The 22,284-nt window shown below is 34.4% G+C and overlaps 1 protein-coding gene across 1 annotated transcript in view; it reads right to left on the bottom strand.

The window, feature by feature from the left end:
- The window catches only part of DYNC2I1 (dynein 2 intermediate chain 1), a 35,087-nt gene that overhangs the window by 6,080 nt on the left and 6,723 nt on the right, over window positions 1-22,284 (bottom strand). Inside the window, exons 4-18 of the mRNA XM_075492398.1 lie at window positions 21,762-21,814; window positions 20,809-21,135; window positions 19,032-19,090; window positions 17,111-17,168; window positions 14,026-14,103; window positions 12,631-12,826; window positions 10,865-10,967; window positions 7,901-8,030; window positions 7,252-7,363; window positions 6,785-6,879; window positions 6,331-6,460; window positions 5,288-5,460; window positions 4,593-4,755; window positions 1,709-1,822; window positions 729-790 (exon numbers count right to left, since the gene is read on the bottom strand). Coding sequence (XP_075348513.1) covers window positions 729-790; window positions 1,709-1,822; window positions 4,593-4,755; window positions 5,288-5,460; window positions 6,331-6,460; window positions 6,785-6,879; window positions 7,252-7,363; window positions 7,901-8,030; window positions 10,865-10,967; window positions 12,631-12,826; window positions 14,026-14,103; window positions 17,111-17,168; window positions 19,032-19,090; window positions 20,809-21,135; window positions 21,762-21,814 — 1,853 coding nt within the window. The remainder of the gene's footprint in view (window positions 1-728; window positions 791-1,708; window positions 1,823-4,592; window positions 4,756-5,287; window positions 5,461-6,330; window positions 6,461-6,784; window positions 6,880-7,251; window positions 7,364-7,900; window positions 8,031-10,864; window positions 10,968-12,630; window positions 12,827-14,025; window positions 14,104-17,110; window positions 17,169-19,031; window positions 19,091-20,808; window positions 21,136-21,761; window positions 21,815-22,284) is intronic.

The following is a 22,284-nucleotide window of genomic DNA, read 5'->3' as shown; positions in this document are numbered from 1 at the left end:
TAGAAAGGGTAGATCATTTGGCCTGAATCTGTTGCTGCTAAGGTACTTAGAACTTTAAGGGACTTAACTAGTGATACAGAAGGGAAATACTTTTATTCCCCTTATTATTCACTGAGCCATTCAGTTCCTCAAGCAAGATCAATTCAGATGCAAACAATAGGTTCAGCAGCTGAGCCAAAGCTACATCAGAAAAAGACTGAAAACATTTGATAAAAAGAAGAGTTGTCAGAACAGTAATTAAGAGCAACAGACCTGGTGCTTACCTGCCCATCATATTTTAGGCAGGGTAATGTTATCCACAGATTTTCATATTTTGCCTCTTGAACATTTATTTTACATAAATTATGAATGTCATTTCTCACATACATCCAGCACAGTCTCTGACACCACTGTGATTCAAATAAAATAAAGTAGGTGCGTGAAAGAGGACTGAGGTCTATTATTCAATTAATAGAAATATGTGAACATATTCCTATGAAGCAGAACTACTGATTGCCTGTTTTCATGAATTCATGTACCTGTTAATAGTTTTGCCTAAGGATAACATCATGGCATTAGGGAGTCAGGTCAAAAATTTTGAGGAGAATTCCAACAGAATGGCTAGTGTTGCTGTACTTCCCAGGGAGAAAATTCTCATCAGAAATCCTGGATTTGGGTTGCTATATTTGAAGAAGTATTTTATTATTCCAACACGTGATACTGTCTCTTTTCATACATATATTACTCACCCACATATTGAGGATTCCATTTTCATCCATAGAAGCTATCTGAAATGGAGGGCCTGACATTTCTATGGAAGGAATAGTAACAATTTATATTCATACACTGCCCTTCATCCTGAACAATATCAAACAATTTGAAACATTTCCTAGGTTAATACATTCTCTGAAACTTTTAGGATCCTCTCAGCTGCATAAAAAAAGGGAAGTGCCCTAATTCTACCAAATAAGAAAAAGGCATGAAACTCGTATGTTCAGTTTGTCCTACTAGATAGGCAGATGTTCTCTGTCTTCATCTTTTAAAACGTCTGGATTCTGCACGGACTTTGGAACAGAACATAAAGTGCAATAGATGAAATCTTGCAAAACCTGCAATATGCAGCACATTTCTTTGGACTACTATGGATTTCAAAGTGAAAATCTGCAATGGAAGTAATAACGTCTCCTCTAGCATGCTGCTTGAGAATTTTGGGGCATGAGGATTAAAGTTTCTTTGCAAAGGTTGGTCATAAAAAATTAGGCAAAAGGCACAGGAAGAACCACCAAGTACAGTCACATATTTTAAGTGCTTTCAGATATCAGCAAGTTGCTCCACTTTTTTAGATAGGGGTTTTTTTGGACATTGCAGGAGCACTAAGACTTCTCTAAAGGCATTCTGGTTTCTTTAAAGACATTACAGAAGCACTAAGACTTCTCTAAAGGCAGCTTTTGAGTGATAACTTGTTTTATTATGGAACAACAAAATATTGTCTTGAAAACAGACATTATAATAAGCAGGCACCCACATCTGATGCGAAAGTGCACTGAATGAACACTACATAAAAATAAGAGCAGAAAAAAACCATGGATGTTGTATGCAGTTGATACTACAGACAACTCAAGAGGCAGAATAGAATTATAAACTGGATTTTGGTGATGATATATTTGTTTCACTAGATACCTAAAGAAAACCTCAGATGTATTGATGCTTTGAAGAGCAGCTTACATACCCTCCTGATAAGAGAGGCTTGAGAGCCCATACTTCTGATCAGTGTAGAGAGAGGTTGAGACAGGTTCCACTGCTAGTATAGGAGAGGTGTGGTTTACTGATTTTAGAATGCCATCTGTAATTAAGGATGATGAAAAGGTAAACACTATATTATTTTCAACACAAACAACAGCAAAACCCTAATCACTTTTCAGCTTATAGGAGAATGACGATTACAAAGAATGAATGGCAAATAATAACTTCATAAAGAATTACTTTGTAAGTCTCAAGTATAATACTGCAAACTGTTTTCTAAATTAACAAAACGCTACTAGATAAATCAATGTTTCACCATTTGTATTTACTTCCTATTTTCCAAATGACTGCTGCACCATTTATGCCACTGTATGAGACATTTCATGAAAATCCACCATTTCAGGGTTACCATGAAACGAATTACATTAATTTCAAGCCCCATAAACAAGAGAAGTAGAAATAAATCACTGCTTACTATAGAAAAGACACAATTGAATAAAAATTACTCTTACAGAGTATTATTTAAGAGAAAGTAACTACGCTGAAACAAACAATTCACCACAAGAATATGCATTTACCCTTTAATAATATTTTTAAATAAATGTCTATTTAGAGCAATTTCAATATGCTTTCTTTGTCAGATACTCTTGATTTCTGGACTTGCTCTGTGCACTGAACTGAATCTCATTTAAGACTAAAGGCATAAAGCTTCCCAAGTACACAGCATTGAAAAATGCTTGCTTATATAAGCAACTACATGAAACTGTATACACACATTTGACTACTAGCCCATTGTGCAACACAAGACCAAGCATCTTTGTTTTACTAAAAAAATTAAAAGTCTATCAACAACCAACTAATGTTTACTTTAACGTGGCTGCTGCAATTAGATACACTTGTGAACAAAGAGGATTTTGTGCATGTGTGTGGTGTTTTTTTTAGAAAAATAATAGTACCTCAGTGTAAGTTAAATGGTAGCACCCGCACACAAAAAAAGGAAAAATACATAAAGAAGGACTTATTTTGCAATAATAGAATTATTAAAAACATATTCCTCTGCGTTATTTTTCACTCTAGGGTACAATACAGTGCCAAGAAAAATGGCACCAATTTATAATTAAGACTGAGATGAATCAAGGGTCAAAATGCTGGTATATACACCTTATTCCCAGTCTCTCAACATACTACATACATTGAAAACTTCAGTAAGATTAATGACTTGCTCCTCTATTTAAATTTGCAATGACAAACATTGGTAATAGGCATAAAGATCCGTTCATTTCCATCAGATTCATAAAATTGTAAGGATCTCATACACCAATTCAAATGCAGAGTGGAGTACTTAGGATTGCGTCTTCTAGTATGTCAGTTATACGCCCTACATAAACTTCTCTAACTTTTGAATTTGTCATCCATGGATTATAAGAAAATTTATAAAAGCCTATGTTATTTTGATCATACACTAAGGGATCAGAAGCGTAGAAAAAAAGAGAAATGCAACGACAAGAAAATGTCAAAGGATGAAAGGAAGTCACCCACAAGCACTTTTGAAAAGTAAACTTTCTTCTGGCTTCCCAATATGTATGCAACACTAATTTAGGCCATATCTAAACAATGCAACAAATTAATTCCATGTTATTTTTTGTATCTGTGCTTCTCTGCCATTAAGGACCTGGAGAGAGCATCCTATAGCTCCCAACTGGCCCCAGTGCTAGAGATTTTGCTCATGTGACAAGCTGGATGACAGAAAAATATATGTCCAGGTTTTGCTCCAACATACAATTGATACATTTCTAGAGATACTGAACCAGAGAGCTTTTGGGTCCCAAAGTTTAGTCACAGCTTCAGAATCCCTTCAACAAAAGACTAAAAGTAACTGACTGCTGACTATGAAGTTAGAATTCAACTTACTCCATTATATAGAGACATCTGACATTTAGCCTTCATATACTACTTGTTTCCAATGATGTGACCCCCAAAATTACTCATATATGCTGAACCAATAGCATCATAAAAAGACAGTTGTATATGTAATGAAAATGAGAAATTCCTAGATTATATATTGCTACAACAATTGATAAATTGACAAGAAAAAAACCAGAATCCTGACTCAACTATTAGTGTACCTAGATAGAATCTAGAAGGGATAAAGTTACATAAGTGGAATTTTAGAATGCATAAAGGTGAGATTCAGACCAAAGATTAAGACACTTAAAATGGTATCTACATATAAGAAAGCTGTATAATATCTGTAAGTGAAACTAAATCTAATCAAAACAATCAATCCAGCTAACCATATACAGATATCTACATTAGGATGAGATTAATAGCTCTCTAGATACCAGAGAATAGCACTGCACTGATTCTAACAGAGGTTACACTTGCATACACTTGGATACGTATCTTGCATGCAACCTTACAGAAACATCAATACTTAGGGGACAATTTGTACCGACTGAGACCTTTAAATGATGTTTGAAAAACTCTGTTTTACAGTCTTAAATTACTTCAATTTTTTTTAATTACATCTTAATATGTGTGTTTAATGGAGGTTATATTAAGGGAGGTAAGATGATGAAAATTGACTAAGCTAATGATTTCAGATGAGGTAGTAGTAGAGTAGTCCATTTTAATATTACAGTGATCCTTAAGTTCTGCATCTGGTCCATCTCTCTATTCTCACTGCTCAATACATATCAAGCTGGCTTACATTTCTTTACAGCTATTACTGATTGGCAATTTTTACTAGATTAAACATAATCCCTGAACTGGCTAAACTAGGCTACTGAGAAAAAGTGTTCTTAGTAGAATTAGTAGTGGAATTGTTTCACCACCCACAAAATGACTAATCAGAATGCATAGATACTAACCAGTGGAAAATGTTGGAACTCTAAACGTCCAGTCAGTTTCACAGATCGTCATATGAGGGTGCATTCTTGAGTCTTCTCGAAGATCCCACACTAACAATGAACCATCTACTGTTCCAGCAAAAACTAATGTTGCTTTATTGGGACTAAAGCAGCAACATACCACCTGTTAAGCAGTAAAAATATGCATGGTTGATATTATGATAAAGGCCAATGATTTGATAAGCCTGAAATATATTTGTTCTTCCTAGGCATGCAAATCCAGAAAAGACAGGTGTTTGCAGCAGAAGGACAATTTATTTAAAATGGAAGTAGGATACAAGACTTTCAGTAAGCCTTCCCTTTTCAAGACAATTGTTGTGTAATCTGCATCTACTGCCACAGAGCTGAAGGGGGTGATTCAACTATATGATAGTGATGGGTAGAGAGAAGTCCTGACATCTGAACCAGCTGTTTTACTTCCATTCACTCTTCAGCCATGAAATGGAGTCAAAATTAAAAAAAAACAACCAACCAACCCACTATGACCATCACGACATTCTAGTACTGGAGCACAAAATGGAATGAGAGTAGTGTTTTGTTCAGTAGGCTCAAACATGTATTTCAAAAGATAACATATCTTGCAGCAAGACAAGAAAAAATACACATAATAAAGCCATTTATTCAATGTGCAACCATACAATGTTATTAAAACATACCTCTGAGTCACACGTTAAAACTTTCTGAGGACTGGAGGGCTGCCAGATGTTCCAAACACATATGATGCTCTTTCTGTTCAGTAAAACACCACCTGCCTTTTCAGGTAATCCATGAACAGAAAGTACCAACTGCCTCTGAACTTGAGAGACATATAGGCAGGATATTTTTCGGTCTAAACCATTTAAAAAAAAAAAATCAAGAAAGAAAAGAAATAAATAAAAAGTAAACTCACTGCAGATGAAAAAGCATATTTAGCTGCTATAGCAACAACCAAAGAAGCTAAGACGTAATTACGAAGAATATTTCTATTAATGGTGGGTGGCCTTTGATGCTATACAAGAAAAAAGATGGACTAGAGAAGGAATCCAAAAAATCAGAAGTAAGTAGAAAGCAAAAAGGAAGAGAGCCAGGAAGTTAATAGAATAATTATTCTAGGCATAAGCAAGCCAATCTGATTTGACGCCAGTATAAACACTGAAAATTACGCTAAGTCTCAAACAGGAAACAGCACAGGCCAGGCTTTTTCTGCTTAATTTCATGTGTTCATGTTAGAATACGTATGGTTTGTGTTATAATAGGTCTTCCTAACATAATTACAGATGTTTTATTTTTCATTTTTCTTTTCATCTGAACATCTACTGTTTATATGGGGAAGATACAACTGCAGTTCAAATATATCACGCTATATTCTCCCTGTTAGGTAACCTTGCTTTATTTGCAACTTTGGCTCTACTGTCAGCATAAAGAGTCTAAATGAAATTACACCTCTTGGGATGGCCTTTCAACAAGAAATTACATCTGGGGCACCCCTATATCATGCTAATCACTGGCTACATTTCTGGTTTCACAGCAGCTAGGATGCTCTGACGTTCCCTATGTGAAACCAATCTGCACAGTTAGAGCAAGATTAGCACAATTTACATCATCTATATATCCCGATATGTGCTGTTTGCACTTCAGTCATGACAAAGAGCATGGTATTTTGCATAAGGAAGAAGAGTTCACACTGTATACTAAAAGGTGTAGAATAAAGTTCCCTTACCATGGAGGAATGGCTGGTTAGTATTTAACTGGAAACAGCTATCACTAATAGACAGACTGGTTTGTCGAGATCTTAGTTTCCACCTGGGTTGTGTTGCAACTTGATCTTCCTCTAGCAAAACAGCAATCACCTTTCAAACATAATTACATTTATAGAAATAAAAAGGTCATCTTATCTTTCAGCTTTGCTATTTGTAGCTTTCTAAAGTATGTGGATTAATTTAATAAACCTTTATCAACTCTCTTGTTAATTTTATATCTTTGCAAATACGACTTTACAGATGTAAAAGTTGCACAGCTCTGGTTCCATTCCTTTGCAGAGAGATGAATCTCACTGATAATGAGTATTATTTAAGTAGTTTATTTAAATTAGTCAGAACAAGTACTGTAAGTGATCTATCACACTGTATACTGATGCACACAACTCATAAGGGATATTAAGTACATAAGTGTACCTGGCAAGCAGACCGGAGGAAATTTGCTAATCTTTGTGAATCAATTTTAGGTGTTAGAGTTCCAATCACTGACATATCCTGGCTGTTTATGGGACCTAAGAAAAAACAAAACCCAAAACTAAACTTGAAGCTTCAAAAGGGAATCAAGTAAGAGAACCATAAGAACAATGTAATTTTTAAGCAAAAGGAGAGTGGCAGGAATCAACTTCTCTTCAGCAGAAATAACAGTACTGAAGAACAAGAACTGTTGGGGAATCCTATCTGCTGCCAACAGAAACGGCAACCCAGAAGGAAGAAACTATTTCTGCCATTTATTCTCCACCCCCTCCACAAGGGGATTCAGAGTGCCTGTAGCAGTTTGCTGTCAATGCAGCCTGCCACATCACAAATTCTGACAATTAATGGGTTCAAAAGAGAAAGTTTACATGCATACATCCATAAATGAATAAGATTAAAATGTTATTCACCTCCAGATACAAGGGCACTTTCTCCTGGATGCTGTGTCCATTTCTCCAATGTCTCAACTTTCTCAGTCTGAATGTCTCTCTCAAGATTGTCCTCATTACACTGAACATATGCCTAAAGTAGAAAGATAAAGTGATCAATATATGGGCGACACAGCTAGGAATGACAGCACATAACTGAATAGAACTTAAACAGTCATTTTAAAACTGATGTGCTCAACCTCTTCTGTTTGTAAATTCAGACCTAAGCATACTGACACAGACAGCGCCACTATTTTGTGCATGCACATTTCGCCACATTTCGCACAAGAGTGCTAGACCTACTGCAAAAATACAGAATGTCTTACACTGTGTGTAAACACTAAACCCAGCATACCTGGGACAGTGAGCCACAAACATAAAGAAAGTCCTTCAGAACACAGGGAAGGAACATGAGAGAGTCCTCTTCTAACACAGAAAGGAAATGGCCTGTCTGGCCAAAAAGTTTTAATATCATTGCTTTACGGTAAGTAAGGCTTAGAGATGAAAAATATTAATTTATTACTTTACTGTCCTATTAGCTTTAGTAACTTTCTTTTGTAAGGAAAATTATTCTCCACAATAAGAATCAGCACTTTCAGGATTTAAATATTACTACATATTTGTTACCCACCTGCTTAGTGTTCATTTTACCAAAATTCCTGATATACATGTCGTACTCATTTACAGGAGGCAAATCCAGTAAAGAAAAACTAACTGAGAAGTCCAGATCAATTAGTGGCAGAAGTTCTGAACTCCGTTTTCTTTAGAATGAATTACAAAAGAAAAACAAAAAAAAATGGTTAAGACCAAGTGTTTGGTATTCCAAAAGAAAAGCAACCTAATTTTGTACAGTATCAGAGATCTAACAATCCCCTGATCTATGTGAACTGAAGCTGTACCAAAATTAATTGATAGATAAAAATATATCAATAGAAGTACATATAATACTGTTATGAATTCTCATTTAATGTTACACTGAGATAATTATCAGATTTGAAAATGCAATACTGGTTGCAAGTGGCAAACTTACGTGTTTTATTATAAAACAAACCCAAACTTTCACAGCCTAGCACCACCACCTTGGCTAAGTATTCAAAAGCTGTTCCGTGAGGTAACAGATGAATGTCACTTTCTTCCTATAGTTAGGATAGTGGCTAATTCTTCTAAACTCATTTTATTAACTTACATCACCTATACGTGTACATGCTTTATAAAGATCATCCATAATATATATGTTTTGGTTTTGTTAGGCTTATTCAAATGTATTTTGAATGACCTCCATTGGTAACAGACTGCATGAATTTGTACCTCTTTATAAGACCAGGGAAACAAATAATAATAGCAGCAGTCCTAAAATAATTTTAAATATATACATGAAATGAATTTATTGCTGATTCCTAACCTGTGGACATGAATACTGACCTCTTCCCCAAAAAGTAGGCCTCCAAAAATCATCAGTTACTGGACTATTGCACTTGATCTAAATTGTATAAAAATAAGTACTCAGTACTGAGGTAGACTTTCCACTTGGATTTTTTGTTTAGAAGAAGATTAGCACATTGTACAGTATTTGAGATACCTGAATCTCTTTGTCCTATGAAATGCCAAATCTTTACATCTTCCTAAATTCCCTTTCTGGAACGACTAAAAAATAACTCAACTGCCTTATCCAGCTTCCCTCAATCCTTTTACTTTCTGCCTACCTCAATTCTTACTTTTTTCATCTTCGCTCCCAAATAAAACTATATTTCGATTCTTAATTGGAAAACAAGTCTATCTTCATATACTGTATCTTACTCTGACAAGATGCTAAAAACATTTATGTGATGTTACTTATTATCATCAACTACAAAGAGATTCCTACCGGTCCACTTGTATGGATGTGTGGATAATGAAAACACAGTTAATCTTTGTCACAATTTACACAACTATCTATCTACTTTAATGTCATAAAAATGTTAAAATACTACTTTATTTTAAGAGTTAACTGCTTGAATTACATACAGATGTCAGTTTACAAGTTAATTCCATGCTCTTGCTATCGTACAGATTTCTTGGCAACGAGAAAATTTTTGTCATCTTTTCCCTTTCTCTCTCCTGCACTTTCAGATTTTTTAAATATACTTAATATAAATACAACCCAGATACAATTATGGGTCTGTAGCAATTCCATATCTGAACAGTCTTCTAGATGCATACTCTAGTTGCAATTTCTTCTCAGTAAGATAGTCTTTGAAAAGGGAAAAGACTAGAGCAACATGAGCTGGAATTGCTCCTCAAATATTTTAGGCTGGATTTTTCTTTATGCATAGGGACAATTTTCACATCTCCTTTTTGCTACTTAACGACATGTATTGCATTTTCTTATCCACATTTCTATTTTTACCTCTACTTCCTAATACACCACCTCTTCAGAAACATTGTGGCACGGATTGCTGAGATCTAATTCAGATGCATTATAGTTGCTTCCTAGTTACAAATCTTAGTGATACATGCAGACAAATCCTTAAAATAAACTAATAAGCCTCATATTAATACTTACAATTCCAAAGTGCCACAGCTCATTTATGGGATGCTTTCAGTCTATTTACTGGTAGCAATGTATTATTACAGCATTAAATTCCACAAACTCTTTCTCATTCCATGGGAATGCTAGTTATCTTCACAGGCTATATATGTTGTTAGCATGTACACAAAGTTATATACATAGTCATAATCAGTCATAGTATATAATCAGTAGAGGCTGACAAACATTTCAGAAGGCAATTCTTCAGAGAGATGCCTTCCTGAATTTCCTCATCTGTCTCCATGGTCTAGAGAGGAAGGCTAGACAATGGACTCGTGTAAAATTTGGGCATATAAATTTAGGCAAGGTGAATTAGACAGCCTAGAGAATAAAATCTCCCTTATGTGGAGATTAGCCACTGATGTGTAGCCAAGAAGCAGTGGAATCTAGTATTATCAATAAAATTTAATATTCTTGCTTTATGCATCCAATTGATGTAAAAGAAAATCGGAGATATATATAGTGCTTCAGATAAATCTGGAGCTCCTGGCAAGTTCCACAAGAAATAGGCATCAATTTGTTTCTTTAATACAGAGATGTCTTAGATGTCTTAAATCTAGATCAATTTTAGATCAGTAATAACATGTTTTTGCACCAACTGGTGCTATCCCTGAAAGGGAACATGCTATTTTGGCAACCGTATGTACCATATAGAGTCTTGATTATTTCAAGAAATTACACTTCTGCAGAGCCCTGACAGCAGCTAAAAGGCTTGCTCTTTAGTACTATAAGTGAATATCTATTTAAGTGACTGAAGAATCATACAAAGAAATTACAATCCTGGCAACTAATTCTGTAATATAATGATACACATAAACTGATATATAGATAAATTTCTGTTATAAAATGACATGTAGCAAAGCCTGTAAATTATATTTACTTAAGAACTAATTACTGTTAGCTTACAAAATAATATTTGACTCTAAAAGCCTCAAGTTTATAAACTTCACATATTTCAAATATAATGAAAAAAATTACATCTCACACAGTGAGTTGCCGTTTTGTGTGCATTATTTAAAATACACTTACTTCTGCTTACTAGCCATACTTCGGCTACTTTGTCGTTGGTTTGCCATTTGAAAATCCATGAATATTCCACAAAAAGAGTTTCTGACAGAAGGGTATTGCCTTTCTGTGATTTTATAAAACATTGTTAGTGTTATAATTCACACTTTACAGTGCATTAAAATGTAAAGCAGTCAATCTAAAAAGCAACAGATTTATTACGACACAGCTACTAAAAGTTACTTAGTTTGCACATTACACAACGTGCTCTAGCACAGTTATCAGTACAATAAGCTTCTTAACTTCAGTAATGGGCCAGCATTTTTCCCTTATTATGGTCCTTTACCATCAATTCAAAATGACTGACCATTGTAATTTTTATTTTAGAAGACTATGATGCAGGAAGTGCCTCTTTCTTTCTCCTGCCATTAGCAGGTCCCTTGTTCCCCTATGTACTGTAAAACGCCCTATGACCAATTCTAAAAATCATATCAAATTCACGCAGACTACACCATGTGCACGCTACATCTCTAATAAGAATTCATCACTACAGCTAGTGGAGAACCTCATCAACACAAGCTTAACTGGTGCCCTTGGATGAATAAGCAAAACATTGAAAAATGTTGCTTTAAAAGCCACAGTTAATGGAACAACTACAATATCTGATGTCATGTTGATTTTACTCCCTTTCCTGGCTAGGTGGTAGCTAATTGACCTTAATATCCAACTTCCAGTCAGGACCAATGGTGTTTCACTTCCTCAGAGGAAGGCTGCCTTTTGACATAATACTTGTAAAATGCTTTTAAACTTCTAAAATCATTACCAGAATGTTCAACAACCATTTTAACGAAATGAGATCAAAACTTAATCAAAAAAAAGTGTTGTGTAGTTTTCAATAAAGCACTAAGTGCTACAATTCAGAATTTTAAAATCTGACTCTATATTAGAATTCCATCTTATTCATTAGATCTATAGCATTAATGGAACTCTTTTATTGATTCCATATTGTTTATTAGAAAAATAATAATAATTGCATAAATCTTCTGCAAGAAGAAATTCATATTACATTATACTGATTCTGACTTGCAATGACTACTTAACCGAAAATCTACTGATACTGTAAAGACTTACAGAAACTCCATGCTATTCTTCCATGACTGTATTAACTTTGTACGAACTAGAGTAAAAAGCTGTTTAAGATTCTTCTGCACAATGATTCTATACTGCTGTTCACATGAGGGGAGAGTGCAAAGGGGAACCACAGCTGTAGTTAGTTAAATAAGTAGATCTGGCACTCACAGGTATCAGATCAAATGAATACAAGACAATTCCATAGTCACATTTCAGAAAAAAACCTGCATTTTAAAAATTATATAGAACTATATATTTAAGTAGTATGTCTATTTCTCTCGCCTTCCTACCCAGAGCAGTGGCTTCAACTTTGCTTAAAAGAAAAAGGCGAATTAATGTCACCGGAAGCCCCGAACTGTTCTAGCACTCCTCCAGTTTTTAAAATCCAGACTCTCATATCCTCCTCTTACCCAAAATAAGACATATTAAATGTCAGTCTGTAAATTTTTATACTTCACATTTTAAATGATTAGTAATGCCTCTGAATCATTCTTTAGCAATGTGAAAGTTACAGTACTTGCCCACAAAACTAAGTGACTCATCCAGAGGACCAGATTTCTGACTTTAGGCAAACTTCTACAAAAAGTGGCCTGTTTACTCTAAGTTGTATGTGTTACTCATACATTTTATAAAAAAAAGACTGCTATCTAGTCACATACCCATGATTGGTTCCTTTTTTTCATTTTCAATCTTCTTTGGCAATGAAGTACAAATTCTATCATTTTCTGCACTAATTGCTCTTTGAATTTCTTCAATTTCTGATGTTCTGGAAAACGGAATCTCTCTTACGTTTTCTTCTGCATCTCTTTCTTCACCACTTTTGTCTTCATAATCATCAAAATCATCTTCATAATCCTTTAAAAGTAGCAGGACTTTAAATAACTAATAAACATGGATTATAGATGTATTTTTCAAGATCTTTTTAAGAAATTATAAAAGGCTGTCTAAATAAAAATAAAATTCTCATACAGATGCCTATAAATCCCCTTACTGAAAGGCATTTTAAAATAACTGTTTGATAGAAAGAAAATGGCATGTCTTGATTGTGTGGTAATTTTAATCAAGAGAAGACAATCCCACAGTGTTTTTCTTCAGTGCCCAGAAGAATCCTTTTTTTTTTCCTTTAAATAAAGTAGGAACTATATGTTTAGGTGAATTATGTGTGCTTTAAAGAAATAAAATGACAGTGTTCAGTGTTATAAGTGCTTCATAGATGTATAAAGTTGTTTATTTGATAGTTTTCATTCAAGCTGCCCTTCAATGGCAGGCTCAAATTTACTGAGCTACCACACTATCTGTTTGCAAGTCCATGCATAAGGATCATACTTCAATAATTCTCTTAACTAAGACAATTCATCTCATGCTAAAATAGTCACCTAACACAAATTATATGAACAAGTCTTAAATGTGCTCATTTCTCTCCACTGAATGGCAAAGGGCTACTATAGTGAACAACTCAACAGTGGACATGACTCCTAACGTAAGCGGAGATGAATTCTAGCTTCGCTGAACGAAGATGTAGCTGATTCAGCTAGCAATGAAAGCACATTCAACACGCTATTCTATCTTAATAACTTTAAAGTAAACATGAGAGAGCTAAAAGTAAGAGGGTTCCATTAAACAAATTTGTGAAGGGACTGCTGTCAATACTTTTTTCTACGATATTTTTGTAATGAAAAACAATGATGCGCTTTTTTCCTCCTGAAATTGATTATTTGCTCCCATTACTTAAAAAAATAGCATTTTTCACAGAAAATCATTTAAATAATTTAAGTCCTGGAAGACAGAAAGAGCATTCTGTGAAGACTTCAACTCAAAAGCAAAAGTTGGTTCCGAACCCCTGATGAAAACTAAGTAAATATATAGCAGAGTGTTTCCACATAACATTTTAGTTACTTATTATCTACTGTTAGCCAAGTTAAGGTCACTGTCACAAAAAAAGAATAAGTAAAAACCGTGTAACATCCTGTAATTTTTATTTCTGTGAATAAAGTTAATCACTATTTTAATACTTGAGAATTACTTCAAAAGGACAATTGTATGCTTTTACTTACTTCAAAATCATCTTCATAATTTGCTGATAAGTTATCAAATCCTGTGTCTGAATTATAGATGTGTGTATCTTTCATTTCCTAAATGAGAAAAATAAACTGTTAAATAATCTTACAAAAAAATGAAATCTTCATCTGCCAAATCTTAGCATAAAGATAGATGAATAGTTGTTCTTCTCAGATATTTCTACATTTTCAAGCAACCAACAACAAATTCAGTTTAGAAATATAAATAAAAGTGTATTAACAGTGATAATTACTGACTTAAAATAACAACACCAGAAGAAAAAACAGAACTCAACCCTATCTTGGGAAGACCAACTGTTTTCCCACCAGTATTTTTACTGGGAAAGATATAAAACTGCTGTGTTGCCTATAATTGCAACAGTATACAGTAGCTCTTATGATGGTATAGCAACAAAATAAGACTGTTTACCTTTCCAAGGATTAGACAAAATTATCCCTATACCTAAGTTATACTGGGGGACTAATAAAATAGTGCAGATATTGGAATCAGGAAAAGAGACAAGGATACAACAAGAAATTAAGATATTTGAAATCATAATTGAAAATAAGATATTTTTAAACATAAATAATTTTGTTAACATTAAATCCTCTACTGTATTTACATGAAATAAGATTTATGGCATCCCTGAAATAACTTCAAAGAAATTGCCTTTCTCTAGCTTATTGAACTTGATTAAAATAATGCCATTTAATTACCCCAACATGTACCCCAAACAAACATAAAACTTAAAATGACACACAGCGATCTATCCCATCTTTAGTCAGCCTTTTCCTTCAATAGCCTCTTCAAACTCATAGATTCATAGACATTATCCACATGTAAGGGTTCTCAACAGATTTCAAAATGGAAATAAATGTGAGGTTTTATGACAATTATCTAGCATAACAGCACACCTATTACCTGCTACTACATTTACAACCAAAGGATAGCAGCTGGCTGTCAAACGCCAAGTTAGGCACACTTTTGATCCTTTCATGACTCTTCAAGAGGTAGAACCACCCAGTTTTCACAGAATGTAGTACTTTCAAAAGTATTAAGGACATTATATAGCAGTAAACAGCTTCTATGGATACCTTATTTTTCAGAGTCATCAGACTCCTAGAACTAGAACTAGTACTTCACTCTTTCTGGTTGCCGCTTTTTGTCATTTCTCAGATCAATCTTTGGATCAAGAATAAATTATATTAGTCAGGTTGCCCATCCAGGCAAAACTGCCAAACCTGGGCAAAATTCCCCCAATTTGTTCTGCCTGCAAGGTTGCAGGTACCTAGCAGTAACTAATTCACATAGAATTTTTTTAAAATCCTTATTCCATTTAGTCAAAGACACACCTAGTAATACAGCCAACAAAGATGGTTATAGTCGTTATTACCTTACTATAATCATCTCTGAATATGCCTATAGAGCTGTAATTTTTATTAATAACACATAGATGTTTATAACATTGCATCTGTTACACATGTAGTTTTTACACACTGAAAACCTCCACCTGTCAGTAGTTGTCAAAATCTTACCATCCTCATAAGAACCTCCTACATTCTCATAGGAAATCAGAATCATGCTATCACAGCTAGGTTCCTACTTTAAAGAATATATGGAGAATATATTGTCAATACAAAGCAGGATTAGGAAGTCATGCTGGAATACCTGGATGACTGTGGCATTTGGAGTAACAAGTATATGAAGACATTCAACAGCATAAAGTGCAAACCCATGGAATTTGATTTAATTAACCCTGCTGAGTCAGGTCTTAAGTAGGGATCTCACCCTCCTGGGTTGCCTCCTATTGCCAATGAAGACAGAGAAGATAATGGAAAAGGAGACCAAATATAAAAGGACTGAACTGCCTATTTCTCTCCACAAACTACAAAGGAAATTTAGGTCCTCACCACAGACAATTCACACCTAAAAGTGAACTGAATCGAGGCCTTAAAGATTAGCATCAATGCCAGCTGCTACCGGGAACCTCAGCTGTTGGAAACAATTGAGGAAGAGAACAGTCTGAACATACTAGTTGATCCAGGATGACTGTTGGCCACAATGGTAAGAGCTGTGCAGACTAAATCTAAGAATATGTCAGAAAGCTACTTCTTTCAGGAAGAGATAAGTATTTGTGTCATGTATAGTGTTACAGAAGGCAGTGATGAAAATTCACATTCAGTACTGTGTTCAACTCTGGTCACCCATATTCAAGAAAAATTACTGCACATTGAAACAGCAGCTGCTAGAATGATGAGAGGAATGAAGAATTTGGCTTGTATAGGTCAGCAAAATTAAGTCAGAGAAGAGACAAACTCGCTTTCTGTAAGCTCATTAGGGGAAGAAAACCCTAAAAAAGTATTTGAGCTAAATGCTAGCACTATAGCAAGAATAATGGAAACATGTTGGAAATTAGAAGAAAAGAATAACAGAGGTCTTAGAACATCCTTGAAAGAGAAGTATTTCTGGCATGAGAACAGCCAGGTTTTAATAGAAGTTAGTATGGTTTTGAAAGATACATGGCTGAAAGATATATGAAAGATATATGGCTGCCCATAATATGAGAATATGGAAAAGGATGTCTTCATTAGGTACTACTACTTTTTCCTAGATCAGGACCATAATCCTACAACATTCCAAAACAGAATTTGGATTTTTGTTATGGCAACTATTTTAAGAGACATATGAATTACATTGCTAGCTGTATTTTACTTGGCTTCCACTACATATTATTTGTCTAGGTCAGCTATTTATAGAAAGAAATAATATACTTTAGGTATGTGTAGATGATTTGTATTACACATCTAAACTCTTCCCACTTACTGAGAATTATTTTTTCAAGCACAGAAGACATTGAAATACAGTTGAATAGATGGCTACCTTCAATGCTTAGCAAATGTATACAGAATAAATTAATTTTCTAATGCTGTATCCAGAAAGAGAGGTTAGGAGATACCTGAAGACCAATATACATTAATCTTACCTTATCTTAGAATGGCATTATATTGAAATACATATTGTAATTGTTATTAGTTCCAAGAAAAACGCAACATTCTAAGTTCCAAAGCCAAATATTTTTACCTCTTGTCTTGTGTCCCTTTCCTCTTTTTCAATGAGTTTTCCTTTATCTTTTACAGTCCTATTGACAGAGAGAATATCAATTGTATTGGTTAACTCAGAAGAAAGCACTAGGTTTGTTTTGGTTTTGTTTTCGGGGGGGTGGGTGGGGTGGGGTGGGTGTTTGTTTTAGAAAAAATAGGTCTTTTTTCCTGAAAAGGAAAAAAAAGTTGAAAATTTCCAATAAACTGAAATATTTCTACAAATACTTTTATAGATCTCTATTTATGATACAAAATGATAATGAAACAGCCAAGTGATTAATCAGCTAAGAACTGCAAAAACCTTGTCCAAATTTAATGCCTATAATTGCATCAAAATGGAAGAAAAAGTAAGGAGGAAAAAACCGATTGAACCCACATATCTATTAGTTGTATTAATATCTGCAGCAAACTGGAGATCAAGATCAGGTTGGTGTAATGTGCCCTAAAGCTATAAATCATAGATTGACATTCAAAGCTGGTCTTTCATTCAAGGGTTTTATTTATGAGGACAATACAATCAGGGTCAGAGAGCAGGAGAAAATCAACAACCAGCTCTGCTCCTTAACAATCTATTTGATTATTTTATAAGTAGACTATCAGACTTCAAGAAGAGAATGTTCTGATTTCTAAGTAAGAGGGTGTTCATATATACTGCTGTTGGGACTGATGAACGTAAGAAAAGGCAACAATAAAAATAAAAATTTGGCTGGATCCTCTCATAACAAATCAGAATGATTCAACATTGGCAGTGCTTGAGGCTGAACCAGGGTTTTGGGACATCCCAATAAACCATACTGCCTTCCTTGCCATTCAGAAATGGCTAACTCCTGTTTCCCAGCTATGCACAAGCAATGACTCCCCCCCACAACACCCCATCAGCAATAGCTTCAAAATATATATTTGTGTATATATGGGATATACAGGGATCCTGTATATTTGGCACTGCTTGACGCAGTTGAGTGCTGCTGCTAGGAAGCATCCCAACGTATGTATTCTGAAATATTTCATTTTTTTCTTTTGTACAGGAATACACTTCCACAATGACAAATTCACTACGACTAAAGTGATCTGTCCCATGCTTAACAAACAGTAGTAACACTTAGCCAATAATGGTAGTAACTTCACTATCTCTGTCAGTGTCCCCAGAAGCCAGCATGCCAGTCTTCTATTTAGCTAGGAAGCTAAAGTAGGGTTTAATAATGAGAATTGTGACTGACAACATAGCCGGAGAGTTATACTTCAGAAAGTTTATAGGAATTTCATGTGGCAGAAGCATTAAAGAATGCAAAGAAAACCAGACTATATAGAGAACTTCTGTAAGATTTTATATTTGCTAGTAATAAAACTTGGAAATATCATCCTGAAATTGTATTGATCCTACTGAGGATGACCTTGACCTTTCCCTTTCACATACAACAGTAAACTTGCTATATATATCTAATGTTTTAGATACCATCCAGAGTAGAATAGCTCCAGGTAGAGCTATTCAAATTAAAATAAACAATATAAGAGAGTCCTATGTAGTTCATCATGAACCTTACATATGTCCACGTGACTGCACAGTGAATTTCCAGGTGGTACAATACAGCATTTCTGTCTCCCAAACTAAGTGCCCAGATTAATATATATGTAGTTTGCAAGGACTGCAAAATATCTCTTGCTATCCTGGGGTAGAAAAAAAAATAAATTTAATAGAAATACATACATTTTTATATTAATCCTCTTAGAGGCAAAACACAGATTTTTTTTTTAATTACTATAGTATTGTACAAAGGGCCTACGAAAAAAATTATATTCACCCTAGATATCTGAGATCAAGAATTCATGCTTATTGTTTTGGTGGTGACTGAATCTTAGTAGATACCATACAGTATATACTTATTTTAAATCTCTGAATTTACCTCACATGCTGATGGCTCATTTCTTCTTGAATCCTCTCCTCATTTTTGTATTCACTGTACTGTAAAAGAAGTCACAATATTCATGTGTCAGAAATGCTGGGAGGAAATATATATATGAACCTGTATTAGCAGTAGTGATATTAAACAGTAAGAAAGGTTTCTAATGAATTATTTCAATGACATACTATTTTTTTATCAGTCATTGCTTGTAAGAAGTTCTGTGTATGAAGTAACATCAGAATAATCTCCTCCTTAAACATATGGTAAGCAAAGAAAATAAGCACCCATAAAAGATATGGTATACACATAATATGAGCTTCTCCTGAAAATATTAAATACTTGAGAGTGAAGTTTGGCTACATCCCCTTCTGCAATGCCTTTCAGAAAGGAAACAAGAAGGGATCCTGAGTCTTCTCCTTTGCTTAACAAAACCTTATAATGCTTTACCAGAGTAAATTCCAGCTTTTTTAATAAGCTAACTTCACATTACTACATTAGTAACAATGGTTAAAAAATGCTCTGGGCCCAGTGTATACTGCTTAAATTGTGAGCCCAGAGCACTTTCCTAAATAACTCCCAGGTGTGGCTGAAAAACTGATAGGGACTAAGGGCTGACCTCAGGAGGCTGTGGCCAGCCTGTTTCAAAGAATGAGATTTTAACTCTATGGACTGCAACAATTCACACCAGTTGGACCCAGGGACAGAGAACAGTCTCAGGCACTTTTAATCCCCAGTATAGGGACTGGACTCTTAAATTCTGTATTATGAAGGTTTGCCTAAGTTTGGAAATGTATTCGGTAGGTTGTTTAAGACAAAGGTGCTTTTCTCTATCCATGAACATGAGAAAAAGAAACATAACTCTGAGACAGAAGCATCAGCATCAGTGCTTGCATTCTGTAACAGCTACTTGAGTAAATTTCTAAGAAAGTCAAACCTTGAGCAAGCTCCTGATAGACTTTTGAATTCTGCTGCAGAAAGTCAGTTACAGGAATCACTTGTGGTGGGCCCCTACACTGAAGATGCCTAGTATTTTCACTAGAAAATATATTTCTGAACTTTTCTTTGAGAAGCTTGTACATCTTCACTCTTTAGGCAGCAGAAGAAACTGCCCTAGGCCATCTGAATAGTTCTATGTTCCATAACACTTATCTGATCTTAAGAGTTACAAATTACTATATATTTCGTCTCCCATTCTTGTAGAATGAGTACTTGTATTATAAAAACCAGTAAAAATGTCAAAGTTTTGATAAGTCTCTAGGATATAACATCATGCTCTGTATTAGAAACATAAAACATATTCTGTGGCTTCAGAAGTAGAGGTAAAAAACATAAATATAAGTGATCTATACTCACGTGCCTACTAGTGAGTTAGATATCCATGCTCCCTTTATAGGCAACATTGAAAATAGCTTCTATTAATATCATTTTTTTTTTCTATAAAGGCAGCCAATACATTTTAATGGACTTCTAGCCTAATCTCATCTCCACTTCAAAGTGTTAGTAAAAATTTCAAAAATCATAGCAATAAAGAATTTTATGAATAAAAGACGTTTCTAACATATAAACAACTTCCTAGTTTAAGTTTCATGGAAGGAATCGGCTCTGGGTTAGGATACTTAAATGCAGATGTAGTATTTTAATCTACCACTTTAGCCTTAAATTTCAGAAAATGTTGACTTACAATCCTAGTATTTTTATTATTCACCTTATCAATGACGATATATCAACAATTAAAGTAAGTCACAAGGTAATGTTTTAAAGTCTTAACAAAACTAACCCTTAGATCATGCTTCTTTCTTTCATTTTCTCTACTTTTTACTCTCTCATTAGCTTCTGGTGGTTGCCCTTCTCTGTCTCCACAGGAAGATCCCTCTTTAGATTTCTTTGATTTATGTTTTTCTTCCTCTTCCTTTTCATAACGTTTATGAGTTCTCTCTTTTGAAAGCCTCTCTTTTCCTGGCCTAACAGAATATTCTTTTTTTTCTCTGTGTCTTCTTTCTCCCTCTTTATCCAACTCTTGGTCTTTCTGTAACTTGTGTACACGTTCACCTTCTTCAACCTTGTAGGCTAAAAATTTGTCAATGCTCTTCTTGGTATCATTATCCTGGAAAGAGAAAAATAACATTAAAGAGTTAGAAAGTTCTCCAAGACTGTTTTATCTTCACAAATCTATCCAATTTTGACCATTAAAATGATGGATTTGTAAGTACCTAATCTCTTCTGCCACATAGATCTTCCAGCCGTTGGTTTTTTTTATCTCCTATGCTGGCAAGTTTCAAATTATCATATCACTTGAGATTCTGATATTTCTTCTGGGACATCACATACTTTGCTACAGAAAATTCTTTGGATTATGTATTCATCATACAAAAATTTAATTCTTTGTTTACTAGGTGGTCTAACATAAAATAGGATGTATACTTACCAATATCCTTGTAATAAAGGCATAAATAGCAGATGGAAAATTTTGATGTAGCTATACAAAAATAAAGCACTGTTTCCAATGCAAATTTTATTTTACTTTTACTTTAAAAAAAGAATGAAGGATGTTCTTAAAATAGAATGGCTCAGATATATTTTGTTGTTGTGTGTTTTGTACACTTGTGAGGACCTTACTATCTATGTATCTCTTGGATTTCTTGGGAACTGGAGTCTGATCCAGTTTATTCATTATTCTACAATTTTATCTTATTCCATTATGAAACACTTCATTCCTTTCCTTTCCTTTACCTTCTTTTCTGTATGTCTTCTTTCTCGCTCTTCACTTCTTGTTTTCTCCTCCACTAGAAAATATGTGTGTAAATTAATGCACAAATTTTATTATACTCAAACTCTATACATAATTAACTCTAGCATGTAGAAAAATAGTATTTCAGTGACATGGGCTTTCTACAACATAAGAGCTTTCTAAAAATAACAATATTCTGTTGAAATTCTCTCTTCAAAGCTGGTTACTCCTTTTTCTTTCCTAATGAATCCCTCTGATCTCAATTGTCTTGTGTAATGGTAAGAGTAATGACACACGCTACTAACTTCAGCAATCACCCTGCAACTTGGGGATTCAAATGGATCACTCAGTAGAGAATGTCTAGGCAGGAAAGTACTTGTTCTCTTCAAGTCAACTGACCAACAAAAACAGTGACATTCACCCTCTCTTCAGAGGAAGGGAAACAAGCACCAACATTTTTAAAAGCAACAAAATAAAACTAGGTTACCATAAGACTCCGTAAAGATATACATTTCAGTAGGTACT

The sequence above is a fragment of the Mycteria americana genome, chromosome 2 (genome assembly GCF_035582795.1).
Source record: "Mycteria americana isolate JAX WOST 10 ecotype Jacksonville Zoo and Gardens chromosome 2, USCA_MyAme_1.0, whole genome shotgun sequence".
NCBI classification, from domain to species: Eukaryota; Metazoa; Chordata; class Aves; order Ciconiiformes; family Ciconiidae; genus Mycteria; species Mycteria americana.
Note: the sequence above shows the minus strand (reverse complement) of the source record. Positions and strands in the feature narration are given on the sequence as shown.